At 42.8% G+C, this 24,423-nt stretch overlaps 1 protein-coding gene across 1 annotated transcript in view; it reads right to left on the reverse strand.

Annotated features, from left to right (window-relative positions):
- LOC128304500 (uncharacterized) overlaps positions 1-19,606 on the reverse strand; it is a 39,219-nt gene extending 19,613 nt beyond the window's left edge. Inside the window, exon 1 of the mRNA XM_053041694.1 lies at positions 19,517-19,606. Within this exon, the coding sequence (XP_052897654.1) occupies positions 19,517-19,606 (90 nt within the window). The remainder of the gene's footprint in view (positions 1-19,516) is intronic.
- Positions 19,607-24,423: the final 4,817 nt, after the last annotated feature.

The raw sequence follows: 24,423 nt of genomic DNA on the forward strand, positions 1-24,423 counted from the left end.
CCTAAACGACATTGGACCGCTAGAGTTCGCCTCTAACGACACCGAACGCCTCTAACGACAGTGTGACAGTGATACGGAAAGCCGAAGGAGGTGAAAAAACACGCTACATTCATCTCTAAACGCAAAGTAAATGTTGATTCATTGTGAAAGTATGTTTTCGGTACGATCATTTCTGGCCAGCCGAGTTGTCCAGTGATAGACTTGGTGGGGAGAGACCGGAATCGAGCGTTTGATAGCCAATAATAATCAAAAGTTTGCTCCAAAATTCCCGCATCTGCCATAGGCAATTGTTTTTGGTTGTTTACCTGGCGGCCTAACGAACTTGTCCGGCGGAAAAAAATCAGTGCAATTGGGACGCTGCCTTTGAATGATTTCCTCCTTTCTTCGGCGATGGGAGATACAATTGTTTAATCAAATTAGTAACGAAAAAATAAAGCCCTCAATAGAAATTGTGTTTGTTGGAGAGTGAATGATTTAATGACATCTAGATTCGATCGTGTCCGATGCATTCCCAATGCTAATCAAACAAACAAAGCATCTAATTCCGGGCTGTACGGTGAAAAATATGATTGCATATGGTAGGGATTGGATTTATTTTATTAAACCACTGGTCGGTAAATTGATTTCATAGGCAAAGAAAGGGAACGTTATTACGCGTTTTTGTTAACCCACGGGAAGGTTAACCTTTCACCGCATTAGCATCTTGAGATTCTTGAGGTTGGTAGCAAACACACACCCCATCAATGATGTCCATTAGTGACCGGTCCCGTGCCACGGATGGAGGGATTTTTTCCCCCGCCTGGAGCCCTTCCCCAGGCGCACTTTAATCTACGCCAAAAAACCGCAATCGCATCACCGCAACTCCACGGCCGCGAGTCTGCGCGAACATCCCTGTGGGCGGTTATACGCTAAAGCATCCGCTTTAATGGTGAACTTTCGCTCTGAACTTTGCCACCGCGCTCGTTGCCGGGTGCCACCGGGGCCACAACCCATTGCCAGGCCGTAATATTTGTTTGAGCGTAATAAGGTGTTACGAGAGCTGTTTGTGTTTCGCTGTTTGCACACAGCGATGGAACCTAATGCCCGGCGTGGATGATTTATAATAAGACGCATGAAGCAAAAAAAGGCACACAGAATGCGTCCGGGGAGAAAAAACAGAAAGAAACACGCAACGGTTTGCAGCCGACAAAGCCGGAAAGAAGTGTTGCGAAGAGGGCTGCCGAGGGACAGGGAAATTCGGGAAAACTCCCACGGCGTAGTCGGGGCGTCGCGTAACCTGCCAAACGGGAGAGAAAACGCAACGATCCAATTATTACACGGGAGGGAAATTCACCCCCCCCCCCCCAATGGGAGAATTTATTTATCTTTGCGGGGGTTTTGTTTTATTATTGCCAAGCGCTCGGTTATGGCCGTGTGTTACCTCGCCTTGTGGCGTAAGAGGAACGAATGGACGCATCGCCGCCCAGGAATAGCGGCCTACGTTGTGCTGCTGACTGTATGCATGCTGCACCACACGCTTAACCGTCTTTCCCATGCAGCAGATTTTAGAACCGATTAAAGAAAAAAAAGGGGAACTGCTCGTTATGCTACGTGCTTGGCAGCGAGTGGAGAGCGAACCAACCTTATCTCGTGCCGGCTTCGATCGATGGAATAATAATTCCGCAAAGCTACGCGCCGCTATCAGCGATGGTGGCCTTTTTTTGCCAGCCTTCACCAACTGCACGAAGAAAGTTATCACGTTCGAACGGGACCGAAAGGCCCTCTCACAGTTGCGGGTGCGCAGTATATGATTAGCGAGTGCATTGTTGTGTGGCGGCAAGGTGCCACTTCCTGAGTGGCACCACCACGCAAATCACAGATCGCTGCCATTATTGCATCGCTGGGAAGATGCACCTAATTGATCCGCATTTGCCCCAAACCGGCAAAGAGTTGGGATATGTACGCCGAACGGAATATAATTAAGAAGAACTAATTTGATGGACAAGCACATCATGTGCGGTTCCACTATACTCCCACGGAACAGAACTACGGTGTTACATCTCCAAAATCAAGTTCCACCTGGTATTTAAATTTACCATACACAAACAATAACTCATCTACGAGTTTGTTTATTGTTAAATGAATTGAAACGTTTTTGGTCGTAGCACAATTGTTTCGCCTAGCGAAACATAGCAAACAAACGGCCCGAAGAGATTGAATATTTGAGTTGGGCTGCAACCACATCCCGTGCATATGTTTGTGTCCCCATCTGACAGAAATGTTCATCCCGAACGTAAAACCCAAAGCGCATGTGAAAGTTCGTCCACCGTTTGCGAACGGGGCCGGAATTCCAAGGTTGAGATCACTGAATAAACATGCGACCGGATGCGACATTCGTAGTCGAATGCAAAGTTGGTCACGCTCAGACCAAAGGCAACGTTGGACACCTCGCTTGTTTATTTCCATACGCCCGAGGGGCTCGAAGATGTTCGAACAGTTGCCAGCCGCCGAAGGTGAGGTTTCTTCGCTTCGCTTTGCCGTGCGATTTGTTCTTAAGCGGTTTGGGGCTTCAGTTTTGTAAAGATCCCTCTCCATTACAACCCTTCCTCACAATCGGGTCGATGACCTGCCCGATGCGGTGACACACATTCAACCGAGAATGGAGATAATAAAATGATAAAGAAATGATATCGCGAGTGCTAGGACGCAGCAGCAGCAAACAGAAGGCTGCACAGCCGCGAAGGCACCGATCGGCATGAATGTTGCACTCTGGTGGCTTTGCGGTAAAGCGGAAGGTATGCTCATTCCGCACAAGGCGCAGACAACCGTCCACGTGCGTAATGGCGCCGCACGGCTCAGCTGCAGCGAAGAAATGGGGAAAGAAAGTGAAAAGCTGTAGCTGTGGCGCAAATATGCGTGGAATGCTTTTTTCCACCTGATTCGCCAGACGGCAACGTGGGGCGATCTCCTCGCCGACGGTGGTCAGCAACCTGTTCCAACCGTTTGAAGATACCTCTTTTCGTCTCTCATGGGGCTTTTCTTGGGGCTTCTTGGGCTTTTGGCTCGTCTAACTGTTGCAAATCTTGTTTCGGTTCGGGTCGATTAAAGCGTATCGAATCGTTGGCTGGATCGGTTTTTGTACGATCGTTTACCGATCATCTTCCAAGCGGGAAGCGGTGCGTGAAACTTGTACCACATTGGCTGAGCATAAACGAAACCTGAAAAGGGGTAACCTTTCAGCGCTGGAACAATGCATAACTGGCTTTTTAATTTATTTCTTCTCCAAGTGCGATTGACAGGCATCGTAAATGTATGGATCGTAGGTCAATGTTATTTAGACAAAAAAACCCTGTAGCATCGGAAGCATAGGTTTCGTTGCAAATAGTTATTTCATTGCATTTGTCCTTTCAAAATGAAAGGTATGGTGCTGTTCAACAAAACTGCACTCGGTGATTTATATTCAAATGACCACATTCAAGGAACTCCATACAATGTGTAATGCAATTATATCTTATTTGTTTTTTCAAATGTCTTAAGGACAAAGGTCCGAAGTGTGATACAAACATACTTTGTTCTAATTTTTAGTCAAAATTTTACTACCACTTCGACATCACGCATACATAAAAATATTTTAAAATCCGTATTACTAGTTTTAGCACTACATTTCCTCATTTTCAAATCAATTATTGAGGTTGAGCAGTAGAAATAATAAATATGTTTGACTTTTACACATCTATTATTTTGTACGAACTCCAAAAGCTGTCAAAGCAGCTTCCAAACAGTTAAAAAAAAGCCACCTTAATAGCTTGGTAGTTCTAGTTGTAAAATGCCTTGACTGTAGTAAATCATGGTTGATCAAGTATTCATAATTAAATTTCGTTTATTCGATTTATTCTTTTGATTGATGATTGCATGTGAATATTTGATTTTCATGTTAATTATTGATGTATTACTATAAAACTAAGTTAAAAAGTAATCATTCTTTTTTTTTTCATGGCGCGTGCCGTCTACTTTACACCATATAATATTACACGTAGAGGTCCACTCGTTTTATTCATAAAAACCGGAAAAGCTGTATTGTGCAGAAGAGATTTGAATCGTGGAAATACAAATATAACAATAATGGTAAAATGATTTGTTACTTCTTAATCGATTGACAAAGAATGCTTAACATAAGAAACTTTTTTTTAACTATTTGTACATATTATACAAATCATATCATATGATTTGTACATATTATACAACTATATTGTAGTATACGATATCAATTGCACGTTAAATTACATAAATAAATAACAAATAATAAAGGAACATGTAACAATTTAGAAGCGAACGTAGCTGTCCAGCTCAATGTCTCTATAAAAACAACAAACAACAACAACATGTTACAAAAGTTTTACAACAAAAAACATAAATGAGTTGTCCTAAACATTTGATAAGTGAATTAATAGCTACGTGGAAATAATCTACACATCCTGGTACGTTGTACGAATCCATCCCTTGAGTACATGTCGCGTTAGTTTAATAGCTATTAAAATTCTACGTAAATTGCAACATAATGTAGCAAGACGTACTTTTGTAAGCCTCATCGTTTTCAAACCAATTATGCAAATTATAGTATGTTATTGCCTTTATTTATCTTTTCAATTTCGTATTAGCTCTCAAAAGACAATAGATTATATTTTTTTTCACGCACTGTGTATTGCTCCACTGTAAGTCATTTAAACAAATTAAAATCAATTCAATCATTAAAACCGTATCCATAAATTAGTTTAAATGCTGTATTGCAATAAACTGCCAATTCCTACGTATCCAGAAGAGTAATAACGATGTTTGTAAGACGATCGTCTAAACTGAGATCAATTATAGAATTATTTGTACCTTTTGTTAAGCAAGAATTGTTGATCGCGGTAGTCGTAGTGTATTAGGAATATCATTTCACAATGTCAAATTTGCAAACGACCCATTCCGCCTTGAATGGGTCCTTGAAAATGGTGATTAAATTTCCGGCCGCGTTTGCCCTACTTCGGAGGATTCGAAATAACACGTTCACCATTTTTACGAATTACGATTGCGCGCATCTGTTCGCCTATGCAAAATTGTTCACTTTTGGGGTCTCGGTGTCGAACAGTGCGCCATTTTGATGAACAATAATTGGAATAATATGTTTACTGCAGACCCAAATACTTCGCCGCCGTTGCAGCGCATCAGCAACAAAACCCTACCGAAACGTTTAAACATTGCACGGTGTGGGGTGTAGGTGCTTTCCCTGTTGGGGAATATTTTGTCATAATCTTGGCTGCTGCACGGCAAAAGGTTGTGCCACCGGTGCCACCTAATGGCATGCACGTTTGGAAGTAATAATCAACAATTGTTGTTGGTCAAGCGGTGAATATTGAGCGGCCGGGCCGGACCCAACAAATGCATACACCCGAAAGCGTTGTTACCTATTGACTCACACACGATACGCACAAAACGAATCGCACACTCGTCACAGTGGGACGCGAATAATGAGTGTTTAAGTTGGGGCAATTTACTTGTCTGCTTCTGCAAATGTCTTCACACTGGGTCAGTAGTGCATCGGTTGCACTTCCTTTCCCATGCACACGCACACAGATCTCCGTGGAAAAGACAAATGCACACGCAAAATGATGTAACCCAAAGTTATCACTGCATTCCTCCCGTCGTTGGGTCGGAAAAGCGAACGGAAAATGAGTTATTTTCTCCGCTTGTACATTGTTTTTGCTTTCTGGTGGCGATCGCCCTGCTACACGAAATTGTATCCCTCCTGCACCATTATGTGACAATGTGGTGACGCGATTCTCACGCGACGTGCTGCTGCTGGTTGCGAAAACGTAAACGTCGCATTCGATCAGAACAACCACCGAAACGATTCGATTGTTAGCATAGTTTCACAAACATTAGAGCCTGCAGTTGATTGCAACACAGATGTGTGTTTGATGTGTTCACTACTCTCTTCTACATAACATCACTTGTCTAACCCGAGCCGCGCTATGCACGTGGCGTGTATACGTACGCTGGACGCGCTCTTCATTCTTCATCACACTTTCTAAATAGGGTAAATTGATTTCATTTCAATTATACACGTTCTCATGCGTAAATAACGATCGTGCAAATGTGCTGCAGTGGGCAGGCAGACCACCCAGCATCACTGTTGGCTAATTAATTGCAGTAACGCTCACCTCATGGGCTATCACCACTTCATCGCAGAGACTAAAGAGCTTCGCCCAGCACACAAATATGGCATTGCATAGCTTTACCATAAACTGGCACTTCCATCGATGGATTGTCTGTGCACGAGTTCGGAACGCTTCATCGCAACACGATCGATTGCTATCTGCACGTTATGATTTCTATATGGCACTATGGCCGAAGAAAAGCTCCACCGAAAAGTGTTGATGGGCAGAATTATCATTTCTCCAAATCAGGACGAAACGATCGAGAACATGCAAATAGCATAGTCAATGGTGCGGGAAAGTATCTCAATATTCATGAACGAATTATCTTACAAATTGCTTTCCTTTTTTAAGCGATGCTTTCCACATGTTTTGCACAAAACGATCATCGAAAGAAAGTGGATTTGCACATTTTAGCAGGAAAACGTCTGGAATTCAAGCTCGCTGCTAACTTCGCTACGAAAACGACGAATATTTGTATTCAATGTCTGATCACTTCGTCACACCACGGCCTTGCTCGGTGTGTTAGCCCGTTGGCTCAGAAGCATCTCAGTTGACCTTGTTTTTTTTTCGGGGTTATTTTGGTATCTTTCTCAGATTTGTTGTTGCTAGGCTGGAAATAGACCTGGGGACAGGATTTTATCAGGGTGAAACATTTTCTCCTGTCGTCGGTGGTTGCGACCCACAACCCAACGGATGAAAGTCACACACGTTCGGCTCGTACTAACCCAAATACCGATCGCATCGGAGATACGGTCAACCGGACGGAAGTTGAAAGTGATAATGAGTTTGTTGCCTATCGTATGTGTGCTTGGATCAGAGTTTCAAACCGTTTCAGATAGAGAGAGAGAGAGTGTTAGTTTTTTTTTTGTTTATGGCGGTACCATAATACCGCGAAACATTTGTTGTCAAAGCAATAAATTAAAAGAAACATTTCATTCGTTAATAATTAGGGTAATTAATGCAAAATTAATGTATCGCAGCATTTCACTTATTCGCCGGAAGCGTTCCGCGCATTTGCAATATCTCTTAAATGTCTTTTTAAGGTTTCGATTGCTACCATCAATCAGACTTGCTGTTTTCCATCACAAACCTACGGAAAAAGAGAGAGAGTGTGTGTGTTGTATTGTGGCGAATCTTCCGAGTTGGATTAAACCCTTCGGAGATTAATAGCAAATGTCAACACACGTGTGAGGTGAAACCGGAAACGAACCTCACCACACGTTGGCGTTGATCCGATTCCACGATGGCCTGGCCGCGGAGCGTGCCGCGGTACAAATAGCCTCGAAACGCGACACTAACAAATGATCGGTAACCCTTCCGATCGTGGAAAAATGGAAATAGCTTTCAACGGTTTCAACGGCAGCGTTCACATCATCACACCTCCTCATTCAGGTGGCCAGCGTAATGACAAAATTAGCGTCAACCTTGCACCGTACCAGTGTCAATTATGGTCCCCACGCCACGAGGACCGGATGTAGTCCCGCGCTGGACCACCGGTCCGGTCCGACCCACGCTGCGTGAAAGGAAGCTGCGAATCGGTTCGGCCTATCATAGGGCCGGAGAAATTCAATGAAAAATCGCTTCTAATTCGTTACCGCTCTACTCGTGCGCTCACAGAGGGGGCGATCAGCAGAATGAATTATGTAAAGCAATTGGAAGCGTACGCAGGGTGCGTTAAGATGTGCGAGAGGAAAAAAAACCTCAACGCAAAATTAAAATTAATTAATCTTTGGCAGTGCGCCATCATCATCAGCGGCGATGGTGCGCATGGTGAACGATTTGAATAGTGAACGTGCCTGGGTCCGGTAACGATTACTGTCTACACGTCGGAAGTTTGTCTTACGGAACAACACGCATATCGACGCGAAAAGAGACGAATAAAAAAAAAACCAATTCGGTAAAAAGTGAAACCTTCCGAGAAGATTCCATCAGCCAAAGAATGGCTGGGCGACAAGAGTGGTGGTGCCAAAAAAACAACAACACCTCGCTCATCATAATAATTAAATCCATTAGCACCGCATCGGTACGGGCTGGACGATTAAAGCGAATTGTGCATATTACAATTGTCTAATTCGTCCAGCATGACCTTCGGAGGTGCTGTTCGATTGGATTGTTTTTCAAACCTTCAAACCGTGCTCCATCGTGGCATCATCAGTGGCAGACCAAGTAACCTCTTCGTCACTTTCCATTTCGTGTGTCTTCTTTCTCACGTGCGCCACAGTTTGATCTAGCAGAGAAACGATTATGTTCATGCTATGATGCGCTGGTGAAGAGGTATTAGCGGCTCACTTTCGCTAGTGATCTTTAAGGGTAGTTCTACTAAGCGTATAGTGCTAAGCGTACTTTTCGGCTAAGCTAACCCAACTACCACCCAAAGACACGTTCGCATGGGTTCGTTGGTGGTGCTCAGGTCGCAAATCGGGATTTCTTTTGATCAGCATCCCTCACCGGCTGCGACTGCGGTAGATCCTATAAAACCGAATATATAGTAGCACTCGGGGCCTTTCGGGCGTGGGGTACGCGCTGGGGTCGTAAACGGAAGACGCGTCCATTTCTGGGCAAAGAAGGCAGACAAAAAAACAAATCGCGGTTTTATGACACACTGCGGCCCGTTGGAGTGAATGGAGCGAAAGACTTTTACGAAAAGGGGAAGAAAAAATTTAAAGTCTAGTTTAAATCTTTCCTCCGCTAATTGAGCTTTGGAATGTGTTCGTAATTAATTGACGGGCGGAAATGAAGAGAAGGTGTGTGTAAGGGTTATCTCCATCGGCTACTGTGCGTCATATTGTACATTGTTTTAATTAAATTCACTTTACCGTAAGAAGAAGCGCAGAGTTGGTCTCTAATTGCTACATGCGGTTTTTTGTGTTATTGAAGCATTTTTTTAATAGTACACCGTGTTGCTAATATAAGCTTTATTTGAAACAAATGCACTACTCCTGCTTAATGAACCAACTGTTGCAAGATGTTACATGTTTGTTGGGTGTGTATGTTTTTTGGATGAGGTACAAAATAATGTTCAATACGAAGAGACTCATCTACTGCGTAAGGGAAAATACAAATCCCTCATCATTAGTATGTACTCCACCCCACACAAAATGCAAGTGAAAACTGCACGAACAGAGACTAGCTCTTGAAACGGTCTGAAAACCATTCGAGCTAAGGTTCCCCACCTTCCCTCATCTGAACCCATCACGCCCGACATCATACACATCTGAGCCCGTCTGCTCATCTAACTGCTGTTTCATTTAGCGCGTAATCACTTTTTTTGCGCGCGTCGTGTTCCAACACCGAACGGTACTCGCGCACAATGCGTGCAGTGAATCGACCGAATGCAGCAGACGAAATGCAATAAAAACTTGGCTAGGGTTTGAAGGTGTGCAGAAATATCCTCCCCCAACAAACGGAGGTTAGCTGGAACGATGACTCGTTTTTGTACGCCTTCGTATACCGCTATCATGCATTCATCAAAAATTGTATATAAATTGAATATCGCAATTGAGAGCGCTCAATTACAAATATGACAAGCATCTGTAACTGTACCTGTATCTGTAACGTTTTATCCACTCCATCTAAATCGATCGAGCTTAAAATGCTTTCCTCTAAAGCCATTCCTGCAGACCAGGGGTCCTCAAAGTGCGGCAACCGAGTCACTTGCGATTCTTTGGCTCCTTCCAATATATTCATCGAAGTTTACCAAAACCCTCATTTCTTTTGGTTTCAACTATTTTCTGGGAATATTTAATTAAATTCTACCATTTTTTAAATTTACTTTGAGAAGAATTTTAACTTGGAACCATGCGTTTGAATATCTCGATTACCTTAAACTTGTGTCGTACTACAAATTTCATGAATTTCAGTTACAAAAAAAAATCTAAACAATTATAAGTTGGCAGGTTAGTTGGTACATTGCTACAAAGAATCCAAAAGCTTATTACTTCTGTACTCAGCGACTTTTTAACTACATTTCAGCAATAGTACACATTTGTAAATCGTAAATTGTACGAATGTTAAATTGAATGTTTTTAAATATCATCATTGAAAAACTTGACTTAACTCTAATTGTAACAATGTTTGAGTTAAATGTAACAATGTAACAATCTAGGTCGAAATATATTTGTTAATAAACTTAATTATTTGTTTATTTCCTTAAGTAGACCTTGCTAAAAAAAATCTTCAATTCTTTCTCAAATTTAAACTTTTTAGATAATTTTCTAATTCGACCCCAAATTACCTAAATTCAAAATACTAATTCGGTGAATATTTGGAAATATAACAAACAATATATTCTTCCAACCATTTACAAAAAAAAAAATCTAATAATTTTAAGACACAATTTCATGTTTTGGTTCTTTAAAACTCAATGTGTATTTTTATCACATTATGGCGCTTTCCTTCGAGAAGTTTGCGGACCACTGGCTTTAAATCATTTATCGTTACGGGAGATACTATCTTAAATTGATTTTCCCGGTCTGATCATTATCAGATTACTCGATCGGGCGTAACGAAAGGTGAAAACGCTGATCATCGGTCGCTACAATGTTGTACTCTAGCAGACTGTCCTGACCAGCTGAGTTTGATGCCAGCAGTAGGAAGAGGTGTAAACTTTTAATTACGATCTTATCTCACCTCTCGCCCGTAAGCATAAAGCGCTAAGCAGGATAAAGTGATTTAAATGCCCGCGCTTAGCCAATATGCTGGGGAGTGTTTTATGCTTTTAACAAGGATACACCGCAAACACAGAGAGAAAATGAGCGCCAAATAGAACATGTTCATCATGAACTTTCACCATTTACCTCCAAATGTTCCGTTTAAATGGCTCGTTTTGAATTACACGATCATTGCCACATGATTGTGGCTTCTAACCTTTTACAGCAACCTGTGACGCCTATATTTAGGGACGTGATTTCTCTTTCTTCGTTCTGTACCATTTGCAAGGACGACGCAACCATGGCACCTTACAGTTGCATAATTATGTTGTGTTTTTTGTACCTCACAAAACATATAATTGCACCAAAACCGTTACTTAAACGCGCCAATTTGTGATCATTGTTGTGAAATTGTTTCTTTTGCCAGTAGATTGTACAATTGATTCCGTCCGTTTTACCGACCCTGCCCAATAACCATGTTTATGGGCGTAGGTTACATCTACAATTCTGTCTCATTTTGGGTCAGTTTTCCACTCAACTCAAAACAGATCTTCTTCTGAATGTCATCGACAGAGGTAGAGATGCGCGTTACCTTCGTACGCCTTACGGTGGCGGCAATTACGACTTCATTTACTATTCGTATCGACAGCGAGTCTTCAACCATGGACTCACCATGCGAATTCTTCACATCCACCTTGGGGCACACCCGCACGTTTCTTTTAATTCCACCATCAATGTCGATAGCAATCGGGCACAAATCTCGCGCGATGTCCCTACTTCACGGCCAATCTTGCATTGGATAGGCTTTGCAAAGCATTTCGCCAGCGGGGATAACAAGCATCGAGATCGTTTCGATGGTTCTTCAGCGTGAAAGGGATGCAAGGGTTGAAGAAAGCTTCCTCCCTGGATGCACTTTCCGAAACGGCGCAAACCGAATGAAGCGCATCTCACGTGTCGTCGTTATCGAAGATGAGTGCGCTTTCGTGTGGCCATTTACCATTACCCGGCGCAGATGCCCTATGAAAAGCGCACAAGCGGCCAGGTACCACATCACGAACAGAGGATCTTCCTTTGTGTGTGTGTACATATGGCGATGGGTTTAATTTATTCCAACGCCAAATTCCCCGATCTTACGTCGCTTCATTCCTCATTCAAATCAATCGATCCGTTCGCGCTATCACGCGGGCCGGATTTTGCACATCCGATCCGGCACTCCTACGGGCGAGTGGGGGTAGAACAACAGCCCAAGAAAGTCGCTTCTTTACGAGCTACGACTTCGAATCGTGCACCGGCGATCGGTGCTTCTGTTTCGATGATGCGAAATATGGCTGTGACGATGAGGGGCCTTTCGCGTAAGCGGATTTAGAGAAATTTCTATTGCAAAATGCAGACGTACCCAGCGAGCCGAGATAGACAAACCGAAGTCGGCGGAAGGAATTCATGCAACATGAAGAAAGTAACAAACAAACCAACAACACAAAAAAGCAAGTAAGGAATTTACAAAATGGCAAACGAAACGAACGGATCGTGGTGCGCTGTTGGGGATGGTTGATTTGGCTTGGTTTTGGGTTTCACCTAAAGGCTGGGAACGTTCGGCTTGGCGTGTGCTTTCGCTCGCCACAAATGCATGCGCGCATCGCGTTTTGGCGTGTGTTTGTGCGCGAGCTTTTTTTTTTAATGCTGCTACGTTCTCCACGTTCGCCTGATTGAACACAACCGGCCACAGCCGATCGGTAGGCACTTTTGATCGGTGCCTCCTAATACCGTACGCCTTCGAATGAAAATCATTTTCCTCTGCCTCCATCCCGCCCGGGAAGGATTATTGATACCGAGGGAAAAATGCCGCTAGCCAAACGAAACCACTCCGAAACAATGCAACCAGCCAATGCAACGCACGTTTGTGATTCGGAAAGCGTGATCGCCGGGATGGCACTGCAGGCGCACGGAGATGGGTGAGAGCGTCATCTGCTAAATTTCACCAACTAACAGTGGAAACCTGTATTTTCGCGGTAAATCACTGGCTGTACCTTTCCAGAGAATGTGATGGATGCGCTTGCTGCTGGCTGTTGACTGAAATTAATTAGACAGCCGCAAAGTCGCGAAAAAGATATTAGCCGTGAGGACATATTGACATTCTATCGAAGCGTACGCTAGGATGAAGTCGCAAAATACGAATGGAAGAAAGTGACTGAAGCTGACTTGATGAATTTGTCAAGTATTTTGAATGATTTTTCTTTTGGTTTCGTTAGAACGGCCTGGCCGTATCGACTTATTTTACCACGTAGCCGGATAGTCAGTCCTTGCTACGGGGGATTGGTCCGGGCCGTTCGTGTGAAGACCGGCTCCGCTACCATCATGCCACCGGGCCGCCCCATATTTTGAATGATTGGAAGATTAACAAATGCGATGTTGCAATCGAACTACAGTCCAGTCCATGCAATATCTGTGTGATCAGATAGATCTATATAGTTTTGTAAATATTATTATATTTGTTATTGCATTTATGACTGCTCTTTGCCATATTATTGTTTACTAAAAAAACTTGCGGATGTAGAGGAATTTATAACTAATAGTAATACTACCAATAGTATGCATCATTATGTAGGCACAATTTCCTTATTCTGTAATAATATTGATGCCAATTTTAATTGCTCTGATACGCTTAAGAATATGCATCATAATAACATTCTATCAGTTTCAGTGTTCTTTCGGAAGACAGAGCAAACACAGGTTAGGTCGAGCCTAGAATCTTCTCCTTTGGACAGGGTGGTCAAGAGTTCATTATTGCCAAGTTTTAGAATACATTATGGACCAGTATCTCTGAATCCAATTTAGACATCTCTCGCTACTCAAATGTTTGGGAGACACTTTTAAAACGTGGAAGCAACATTTCCAAAAAAATACGTCGAATTGACGTATACAAGGTTATCAGCATGGGTCAGTTCAAGACGGTACATTTTAAAATTTCTGATCAATCTTACCAATTAATAAAGCTTAAAAAAAGTGTGTTCTAACCACCTCTACATCCTCAGTTTTTCATATAAAGAAAATAAGATAAAATATAAAAAATAAAATTATAAATAAAAGATAAATAAATGATTAAAATTCAAATTTAAAAATATAGAATATATCTGAGTGGTCCTGCATAGTGATGGGAAAGTTCCATTTTTTCGGAACAGAACAGAACCAGCATCATTTTTTAAGGGAACGGAACGAACGTAATAGATTTGTTGAACCTACTTCCACTAGTACATTAAAATCCTGTATCTTTTATGATATGGTTCTGACACATTCGCCGCCATTATTAAACAATTTAATATAACTCATCTACACTGTTTGGTTAACAAACAGGTTTGAATGTAAATTTGTTACTATGAATTATTTGCAACTTTCAACGATATTTTTTATCAGAGCTCTGGAAATATTGAACAGTGAAAGAAATTTAAGCAAACAAATTAAGCACTAAGGAAATGAATAGTATGTCAAGGTCGAATGATCTTTTTAAAACAGAATAAAAAATACGACGTATATTAAACGATGTAATTTTCGAACCGATCGCAACTACAATCATTAACGATCATGCAATTTCTTATGAACGTACTTTGTTAAAATTTCTTAAACAATGGTCTATTCCGTCGTTCAGTTAAGTTTTCCAGGATGCAGGATCCTAATAGTTCTTCACAACAGTATTGTGACACTCGTACAGCTTTCATGAGAATGTAATATAGCTTTATTGGTTATTGGAATGGTTCTCTACAAAACCATATCAATTTTGCATAAGATCATTGAACAAACGTGGGCACGTTCTTGTTGCTATGAGTGTTGCTTACATTCCACTACAGCTTTGAGCAAAAAAAACTACTTTATTAATGCACCTAACTTAGGTGACCTAAGTTTGATCGTTCCACAGAAGGAAAGGAACGAACCTAGTAGCTTCGGAACGAAATTCCCATCACTAGTCCTACAGTTTAGAATAGAGCTGTATCTAAAAATAAAATAATAAATAACATTTTTGCATGACGTTCCATGTTGCATTATGTAAAGATCATTACAAAGGTAACAAAACAATTTAAAGTTGATATGGCAAATGCACACTCTCAGTTTAGCTTTATCAAACAATTGTCTCTTACGCAATGATCAACGATTATGGTTTACTGCCGAAATCGGACAAATTTACGCTACTCTAAAACGGATTGCGGATGCTGTTGTTGTGGTAAAGATGACCAAAGATCGTCCGAAAGTCACACCAAACAGCGGAAGAAAAGTAAAAGTTTCCTTTTCCGCCTTGCTCATCATCTTCGTGCGACATCGCGCCTCAGTGACGATCGTGATCGGCGTGAGATGGATGAGCAGCTTACGTAAGCCCGCAAACAATTATTTCAACGCACTTGTTTGGACGGCTCTCTTCACTGACCGCTTCACTGGCCGGCCTTTTCGGGATGATTTTCTTTCCCGTTGGGAGTAAGCTTAAGGGTGCCGGATGAGGCCGGAAACCGCACGGCTGCCCGCGTCGTTACTGCTGAGGCCGTTGTTATGGACGTGCTCTAACCATCTGGACGGTGGCTTTCGACGGCATCTTACATCTTCCCACCGCCGGGAGCTTTATGATTGATTTAATCGCAATTTAATTTTACAACGATCGTTTGGATGGTTTTGCACTGAGCTATATGATACTCCCGGAGGGCAGTGATTAGTGGTGAGAAGCAAAAACCCCAGCACACCGCACTGAGGTGATGTATGTGCAGAAAAGGATTGCACCCATGGGTGTTGTAAATGACTTGGTCCATTATGGAACACTCCCAGCAGTTTACTATGCTGCTTGCTGAAGTCTCAACACACAGGTGATACCGGTGTCTGTTCAGGAAGCGACAGATAACAATAATTTGATGAACAAATCGTACCCTTTACATGGAACCCTAAGTTGTTGATAAACGTTTCAACAGTCCAAACATTTATCATACACATTAATTATTAATATTTCTATTTCGACACATACCTTTCAGAGTACTGTTTCGTGTCTGGGTTAAAATTAAATTCCACCCAAGATACACTTGAGCCACTATTTTCTCTTCGCAATACATGTTTCTCCTCCCTTGAATTGAAACTCAGCTCAGTCAGCTGTGACACACGCGGCGCTGTAAATTCTGCTCCATCTCATCACGCATTGGCAATTGCACGGAATAAACCGCCCAGCAGATCCATTTACTTTTTAAAGGCTCGCCGGCTGCAATCGTATACGATTACGGTATCGTAAAGCTTAACCACAACAAATAATTCGCTCAATAATGAAAATCAACCGTTTACATCCGTTTGGTGATCATTTTCGTCCGTCGATCGACGTCGCCGTGCGCACAGCAATATGATGTGATAATGTTTCGGTGGTTAAAACAGGTGCCCGTTAACACCGGTGGCCACTCCGTAACGCGAAGGTGGAGTTGCTGTAGCTAAAGAAATCCCCGTTTCCCTTTCGGACATGGTGGCTGACTAGGTTGATGTGTTTATCTTGCGCTAGTAAGGCGCCACCATCCGTTCCGCTACGATGCCCTGCGTGTGCATGTATCTTCCACGGGCGGATCGATTAATTGATGATTGCAAACGTGTTGCCCCATCGGAATGGGATGTTTCTCGGCGCGCCTTTGCTAACCGCTTTCCGATCACTTACTCGGACCGTTGAGCAGCACATCGAACGATGTAGCCCGATGTTAGAAGAAGCTTTCGCTTTGTTATTAAAAATATAAAACACCATGTCCAGAACAACAGCAGACTGGAATGATGCGTGGCTCGGAGCGTCGGAGTCACGACGGATGGATCGGTCTTCTTGCCAATCGACAAGTTTACATCCTGTTTCCCCACAGGCAAGCTCTACTCGGTGGTGTGCACCGATCGTTTGTCGAAATCGTGTCCGAGCCGACGAAGGATTGCGCAAAGTTGAAGGCACGACGCGGTATTTCGGTTAAGATGGGCAGCACAATCGAACTGTAGCGACTCATTGCGACATAATGTCGGTAAAACGATGGTGCAATAGCGGTCGGTTGTTGTGTCAAGTTTACATATTTCAGCCCTACAGTGCACATATTGGTCGAAACCGATATTTCCAAATTCTCACAGCTGCAGCTTTACTGCATTGATGGCAAATTGTTTCGTACGTAGTGAAATTAAAGAAACAGGAAGCAGAAAATAAAAGTTTTTACACGCCACAGTAAGTCACAGACGACGCTTGAGATGTATGTTGAGCATATCGAGGCGGTCACTTGACACGACAAAAAGACATGTTGTCCGTCCACACCGCAAAAAAAAACCGAAAACCAAAACAGGTTCAACTTTTGGAGAAATTTCGCTGCTTTGCCGCGTGCAAAATTGCTTCGTTCGTCCGAAAAAGGAATGTGCACGACTGAAGTAGGACAAGCAGGAAGCGAATATATAAAGAAAACAAGGAAAAACCAACAACACTTGACACTTGTCGAAAATGAAAATGATAAACCGTATGAATGTTTCATGCATGCAGTTGCGTTCGTGCACGGCGAATTCGAACGCGCGGACGACATTGATCCCTCGGTGCCGTACGCTCTGCCGTACAGGTGCTGGTGGTTGTGATGATGGCTGTAACGAAGCTGCCGTAACATGCCGATGAATATTTCACTTTCTTCCAAACACCTTTCGCGAGGGCATAGAGAGGAACTTCTTGATGACATTCCGGCCAGCGCTGCGCTGGCTTTCGAGACACATCTTCACGACGCAGAGTCCCACCACGGTGCCATTTGTGATCATATGCGCTACGTCGCGATAGGTTCGCTACATCGCGAAGCGTTTCGTTGCGCGTCGTGCTTTCTTCGCTTGCCTGCGCCATCCGGACGATGGGCGTCTTGCAGAAGGTGAAGTACACCAGAGACGTGCCATGCGCGTCTTCAGTAGGTCACGACGGCGACGACAAAGACGACGTTAGTTATCGTCACTAGCGTCGTGGAAAGAACTTCCTACTGCTACGAGCTAACTGACGCCTATACTCGTGTGGCAGCTTCCACACGTGAGCACAACTAGCCGCGCGACGAAATGATCGTTGATCATCAGCATCGTCATGATCACTCTATCCCATGTTCATTGTACCCTTCCCCGCTGGGGAGTGTTGGAGTCGATGCGAATCGAGATGATGCTTCGCGCGTTCGCTGATTTCTTTACGAGTTCATTGATCGCACTATCGTCTTCACTTTCGGTGGCTGGTAAGGTTGGTATCGTGTTACGAAGCAAACGCTGCTTCTCGACTCAACAATGGTGAGCGCACGAGCAACCGACCCAAGCCTGGTACCATTGCGAATGGAGGCATTTTTCCGTTTTCCCGGTTTCGGTACTGTCAATGGTGACAATCTCCCAATGGTTTTGGTCAAGCAGTCGTGGAGGTTAGACACATAAAATTAACAAGATGGCCTAAGTTATGGTTTGTACAAGTACAAAAAGATATATTTAAACAAAACCAAATAAAAACATGACCAAAGAAAGCAAAGTGTTCCACAAAAGTTCAAAGCAAGAGCAAAAGTCTGACATCCTCGTCATTGGTTCCCATCTCATGGTGTACCACCAGCGTCACGCAATCAATTCCCAGTCAATTTTAAATCCCACCAACTGCTGCAGAGCTCGATTGCGCATTAGCAGGTGATTAAAATTTTAAATTTTTCATCCTCTGCAAATAGATCCAGGAGGAAAAACTGTCTGATTAGTTCTCTAGCGCAAAGTTTGCAATGCCGTAAGATCCCGCTTGGGTTAAATAAACAGGCCCTCGTCCAAACGGTGCACGCCGAACGTGATCCTCGGCGCACCGTTCGCGGAAGATCGCAATCTTCCTGCCCGGTTTGGCAAACCTACCCTTCCTACCATCACCGGCGGATGGCGTCAGCGGAATCGCAAAGTGAAAGAGAAAATTCGAAACGACCACAAAAGACCTTAAAGGTCAAAGGAAGCAAAAACGGACCCGAGCATGGGCCACAGTCAATGTCGCGTAAGTTCGTCCGGATCGTGTAACTTCCCTTGGCGGAGGTCGGTTTGGGTCCACTTTTTGGCCCTCGATTTGATTGTCTTTTGCTTATTTCTTCTTTTCGTGTGCTGGTGTAAAAAAAAACCGCATCGAGCGAGCGAACGGGCGTCCACTTGTGCTGGAATCCGGTCGTGGCCTTTCGTGGGGCGAGATTTGGTGAAGCAAACTAGCAGCAACAACAACAAAAAAACCAATGCTTTCCACACCAACAAACTGATTTCTTTCTCTCCCGGGTGATGTTTTTTTTTTTTTGGGGGGGGAAGCCCACATTTTGGGACAACACTGGCTACGCAAGGGCCGTAGCCTTTTCCGTCCGGTTTTTGGCACATCGATACGTTCGACCCCGTGCGCCTTCGTCTGTCTGCGCGGGATGTCCATGGAAGAAAGATGGCTGCGTTGTCACAGACCGGTTTCGTTCGGGCTCTGTTAAGACTTTCCTATCTATCAGCCCCATGCCTAAGTGTGCTCTCTTGCATGCGCACACGTTTCCCTGCGTCACTCTTTTTTCCCTGTTTCTCACACTTTATCAATATTGTCTGCTGTTGCTGTTGTTATTGTGCGCGGTGCGGATCAAGTGTGGCAGAATCGGAGAAAGTGAGAGCTGACTTTGAGTCGTCAGTTTTTGTTGCTACTGCGGCTGCTGTACAGCGTCTACTACTCACCGGTCGGAATGGCGGGGGCTGCTGTCCGAATCCTTGCGACAGCACACCTGTTATCAGCCCGAGGCTGAACAGCAAAGCCGGAAGCTTCATATTTTAAATTCTGTTCTTCTGCTTCTTCTATTCCACTTGCGCACTACTACGATTAGTGGCCAGACTTGCACTTGTCACAAACTTTTGCACTTGAACGATTATCCCGAGGGTACAGATGCCTCTTCTTAAGACAGCAGAGCTACGAAACAAAAACCACTCCTTGTGGCACGTACGCTCCTCCTTGCACGGTTGTTGAAACCAGCAGCACAATTGCACGGTGAATTCACACACCCTCCAACACTCACACGCACGCACACTACACTCTTCACAAACACTGCAGGAAAATCCTGCGAAGGGGTCGTTCGAGATGACCGATCAGCGTTAGAAAGAATCCATCCAAGATATCCGAATTGCGCCGAGTTTGCGAGACTCCGTCCCAGCGTCCTGTTCCGTGGACGTTCAACGTTGAAATGCAAGCAATGTGAACAGCACCGCCGATCGGTAGGCTCCACTGGTACGACCAATTTCCTTGCACTCTTAACGCCGCTAGCACCCGAAGCACAACGTTCCCACCAGATCCGACCGAGTCGATTCGCACGGGTTTCGCTAGGCTCGGTTTCGGAATGGTGGGGCTCGTCAGCACAAGACGCGTCTTTCAGCGCGCGTTCGGCTTCTCGTTCCACCGCAAAGTGCACTTTCTCGGCCCATCCATCTAACCATCCATCCGTTTCGGCCCACCCGAACCGGGATGGGGATCTTTCTCTTTCCCTTTCGTCCATTTCTTCCGAAACGTGTGGAGTACGCGACGACCCACCTCATCTGCGTAAGAAAGTTCGCAGCGGGGAGGTTCGCTGTCGTTTTCGTTTTCATTCACAACAAATTCCACTTCGTTGCGGTGAGACGGATCCTCGTTTATGTGTGTACACAGCACGAGAGCACATGGGTCTTTTGGGTGAGCTCTGGTTGTCTCGAATGTGCAAAACGCAAAACCCACAGATTAAGGCACGTGCAGCTGGTCCAATATTTGGCAAAGGTATGATTTGTGGTGCCATGTCAATTCGAAAACAGATGGCACAATATGATAGAATTGATTGCGATCGCTATATCTGTTGGTATGATCGTTGGAATTCACTGTTACGAAATTCACGAATATGTCTTATTTTTTATTCAATTTCATCGTTTAATTAGCATCATTGCATGTAAAGTCCTCCAAGTGCTTGAACACTCATACCGACAATTATAGACAGTATTGAAAAAATAAAGGTTCGTGTCTTTCCACTAGTTTAAGTCCTTTGTTTGAATGTATCTTTTGCTCTGTTTCCAGCGGCGGATCAAACGGTAGACGGAGTAGGCGGTCGCCTAGGGCCTCGCCGTGTTGGGAGCCCCAAAAGTTTTGTGCCGATTGTGCGATTTTTGAAAATTTTACAGCAGAGGTAATTCATAGTACAAACATAATTAAAAAGGTAACAAATTGATCAAAAATATCTTCCTTGGTTATATAAAACATTTGTTTCTATGTGATAAATTAAATGCAGAGAAGAATATCGATTTTGTGTCTTTAAAGTATAAGCGAAATTGAAGGATTTTCGAATGTATAGTACCAGGAGAGCATCCACGGAAGAGGTAGCACCTAGTAAAGCAATTTTGCTCGAAAACCGCCAAAAGGTATGCAATGTTTACACACCAACTTTGCATACAAACCAGCTGTTTTCAGATTTCCGATACCAGGAGAGCATGTTTTTCAAAGAGGTAACACCTGGTACCAACCGAGTACCAGGATGTTGCACAACATATGTTGCACAACACATGTTGCGCAACATATGTTGCACAACATATGGCTTGCAATATATGTCGCGCAACATATGTTGCGCAACATCTGGCATGCAACATCTTACATGCAACAACTTGGGATTGCAATTTTGGTCGAAAACCGCCGAAAGGTATGCAATGTTTAAACACCAACTTTCCCGTTGGTCGTGAAAAATTTCTTCGAAAACTACCAGTTTCCGAATGTATAGTACCAGGAGAGCATCCACGGAAGAGGTAGCTCCTGGTACTGCGCCGTAAGGTATGCAATGTTTATACACTACATATACGCCGTAAGGTATGCAATGTTTATACACTATATGAACGCCGTAAGGTATGCAATGTTTATACACTATATAAACGCCGTAAGGTATGTAATGTTTATACACTATATAAACATTGCATACCTTTCGGCGCAGTACCAGGAGCTACCTCTTCCGTGGATGCTTTCCTGGTACTATATATTCGGAAATCGCGATCAATCTTCCTTACACTAGCGTGATCGCTCTCACGGGTTTGATAGTATGCAATGCAATAGTGATGGGCAAATTAATTCCACACTGCAGGTGTCACCTCTTGAATAACATGATTTTCTGGTATCGGAAATCTGAAAACAATTGTGTTGTTCATCGCCTAAAAAATAAACATGAGCGAAAAAGGTTTCTAAGAAATTTCTCTGATTGTTACCGAAGAAGTAAACCGTTTGAAAACTGTACCTTGGACCGTTTGAACCGTTTGAAAACTGTACCTGTAGAAAAATCGTAGAAGGCGTTGGACTAATCAGGAATCGTAAATGTACGTAAATCGTAGGAAATGTGATCCAAGTAGTGGTATTATGGTTCTCCTTAGGGCATACAAACGTTTATATATAGACTAGCTTACTAGCCCCGTTTACAGGGCTACGCAACAGAACTCTGAGATGTACGCAAGGAAGCTTTCTTTCCGAGACTTTACTGGTGTTGTTAAATCATGTTTGAAGTACACCTCCCTAACACCGATAATGCCGTAGCAAAATTATAGGCCCCCCTTTAAAAATTTCGCCCTGGGCCTCCAAGGGGATTGATCCTCCACTGTCTGTTTCTTATTGAGTCTTATTGTCACTGTCACTTATTGAGTCACTTTTTTTTAAATAGTTGTACCGTGATCCACTTAAGTTGTTCAAGAAGTTTAATTTGAATAACGAAAAGAGCGCAAGGATTTTACTCACTGTTAAAGCGACTTGGTCTGTTATTAGATCGATTATATGGAGGTGCTAAGTAAGTGTTTTTTTATACATTACAATAGTTATAGCATTATTGACATAACTTATAAATTCCGTCTATCTGAAGCAAAACAAAAATAAAACAATATAAAAAATTCACAATGAATTAAGATAATAAAAAAAAATATTAAAAAATTATAATTTTTGATCATCATCAGTATCATACATTTTCATTCATTTTCACCGTTCTTTCTGATACCAGCTGCTGTCGCTATTCGTGTACTCTGATGCAATGACATCATTTTCGGAAAATAAATCATCCAGGAAACGACATTGCCATGTTTACTATCCCATTTTACAAATGTGCTGCAAATTTAGTAGCATGTTTTTAACCCTCGTTAGGAAGGCTTCCCTCAAACCTAACCTCAACGAATAATCAAGTATTTACATTCAGCATTTTGCGTTCACTTTTTCACTTTTTGCACGGTTAAAGTTTTTCATTATTGTACACTTTTAACTACGATTCATTTTTCGGCGCATAAACATTTTCTTTCTCTTTAACTATGGATTTCTGTTGACGGGCAGTTCAATTTTGTTGAATAATTCAAACTCTCTTCGAAAGCGAGCTTTAAACCGTATCTTACGCAATGACGAGTCTTGTGAATCGTCTGTGGACACGTACAATGTCACTGGCTTAGTTGGAAAGGTATCTGCGAACTGAGGATGATTTAAAATACCGTCGTAAATGCAATGCAGACGATCATGTGAAACTAAACACCAGAAAACATTAATCGTTTAACGCTGATTGGATTGACTAATTCACATCAACTTCTTCTTCTGTGTTATTATGGTACTACATCTTCGAAAGTTTTGGTCAACTTTTTCCGTTTCCTTCGGCCAGTTTGTTCTGCGAAACCGAGAACGGTTTGGATGGGAATACCTGACATCGATTAATTAAGTTAAATAGATGGTTGAACAAAAACAATGATCCTTAGTTTTAGGCATTCTGGTTTGAATGGTTTGGTTGGTAGAAAAATGGTTTTGCTACTTTGCTGGGTTGAAAAAAGTGTTTGGTTTTACCATTTTTTCCCAGAGTCACAGAACGCTGAAGCTCTGGAGATCTTTAATTGTATTAAAGACATTAATCAATCCATCTACTCTAGAGTACTCTTTCAACATAATGACTAATGTCCAGATGATTACATCCTCTTGTGCCAGAAAACAGATGGTACCCATCACCCCGATCAGCGCAGGTCCCGAAGGGAAGGACCTTTTCTTTCAGCGTCAACTATAGCAAAGGAAGCATACATACGACATAACCGTTCAACATTCAAACAAAAATAAATGAGTTAAGTACTCTTCATTCACACCAGTTTCTATTCAGTACCAGGGAGGTCTTCGGAAATAACCGGAAAGAATATTGTTGTTAGCACTTTTAATCGCGTCTTCTGATCGTTTGTCTGCCACTCAAATGCAGGCAACCTCTTTTTCCAGATTTATTTTCCTAATTTCCGCCGTATCGATGAAGTCATTTTGCAATAAATCTTCAGCTACAGATTTGAAGGGTTGAAGCAAAACTTCTGTCGACGCTCTTAGCTTACCTGGAAGACTGGGTATGTTATAAATGTCTGTATCCATCAGCCACCAGATGTGTCTGGTACTCTGAACTTCTTCGCTCTGATTATGTGAACAATGGCTGGTATCGCTATCAAATTCTGTTGGAGCTCAAAACATTTACTACGTATGACGATGCATAAAGGAATGTATCATTAGGTAACACAGAATTTATTTCAATATTCGCTCTACTTTTTAATATTTTAATCAACACTCTGGTGCATGAAATAAATCGTGCAATAAAGTGCAGCACTCG

The sequence above is a fragment of the Anopheles moucheti genome, chromosome 3, assembly GCF_943734755.1.
Source record: "Anopheles moucheti chromosome 3, idAnoMoucSN_F20_07, whole genome shotgun sequence".
NCBI classification, from domain to species: domain Eukaryota; kingdom Metazoa; phylum Arthropoda; class Insecta; order Diptera; family Culicidae; genus Anopheles; species Anopheles moucheti.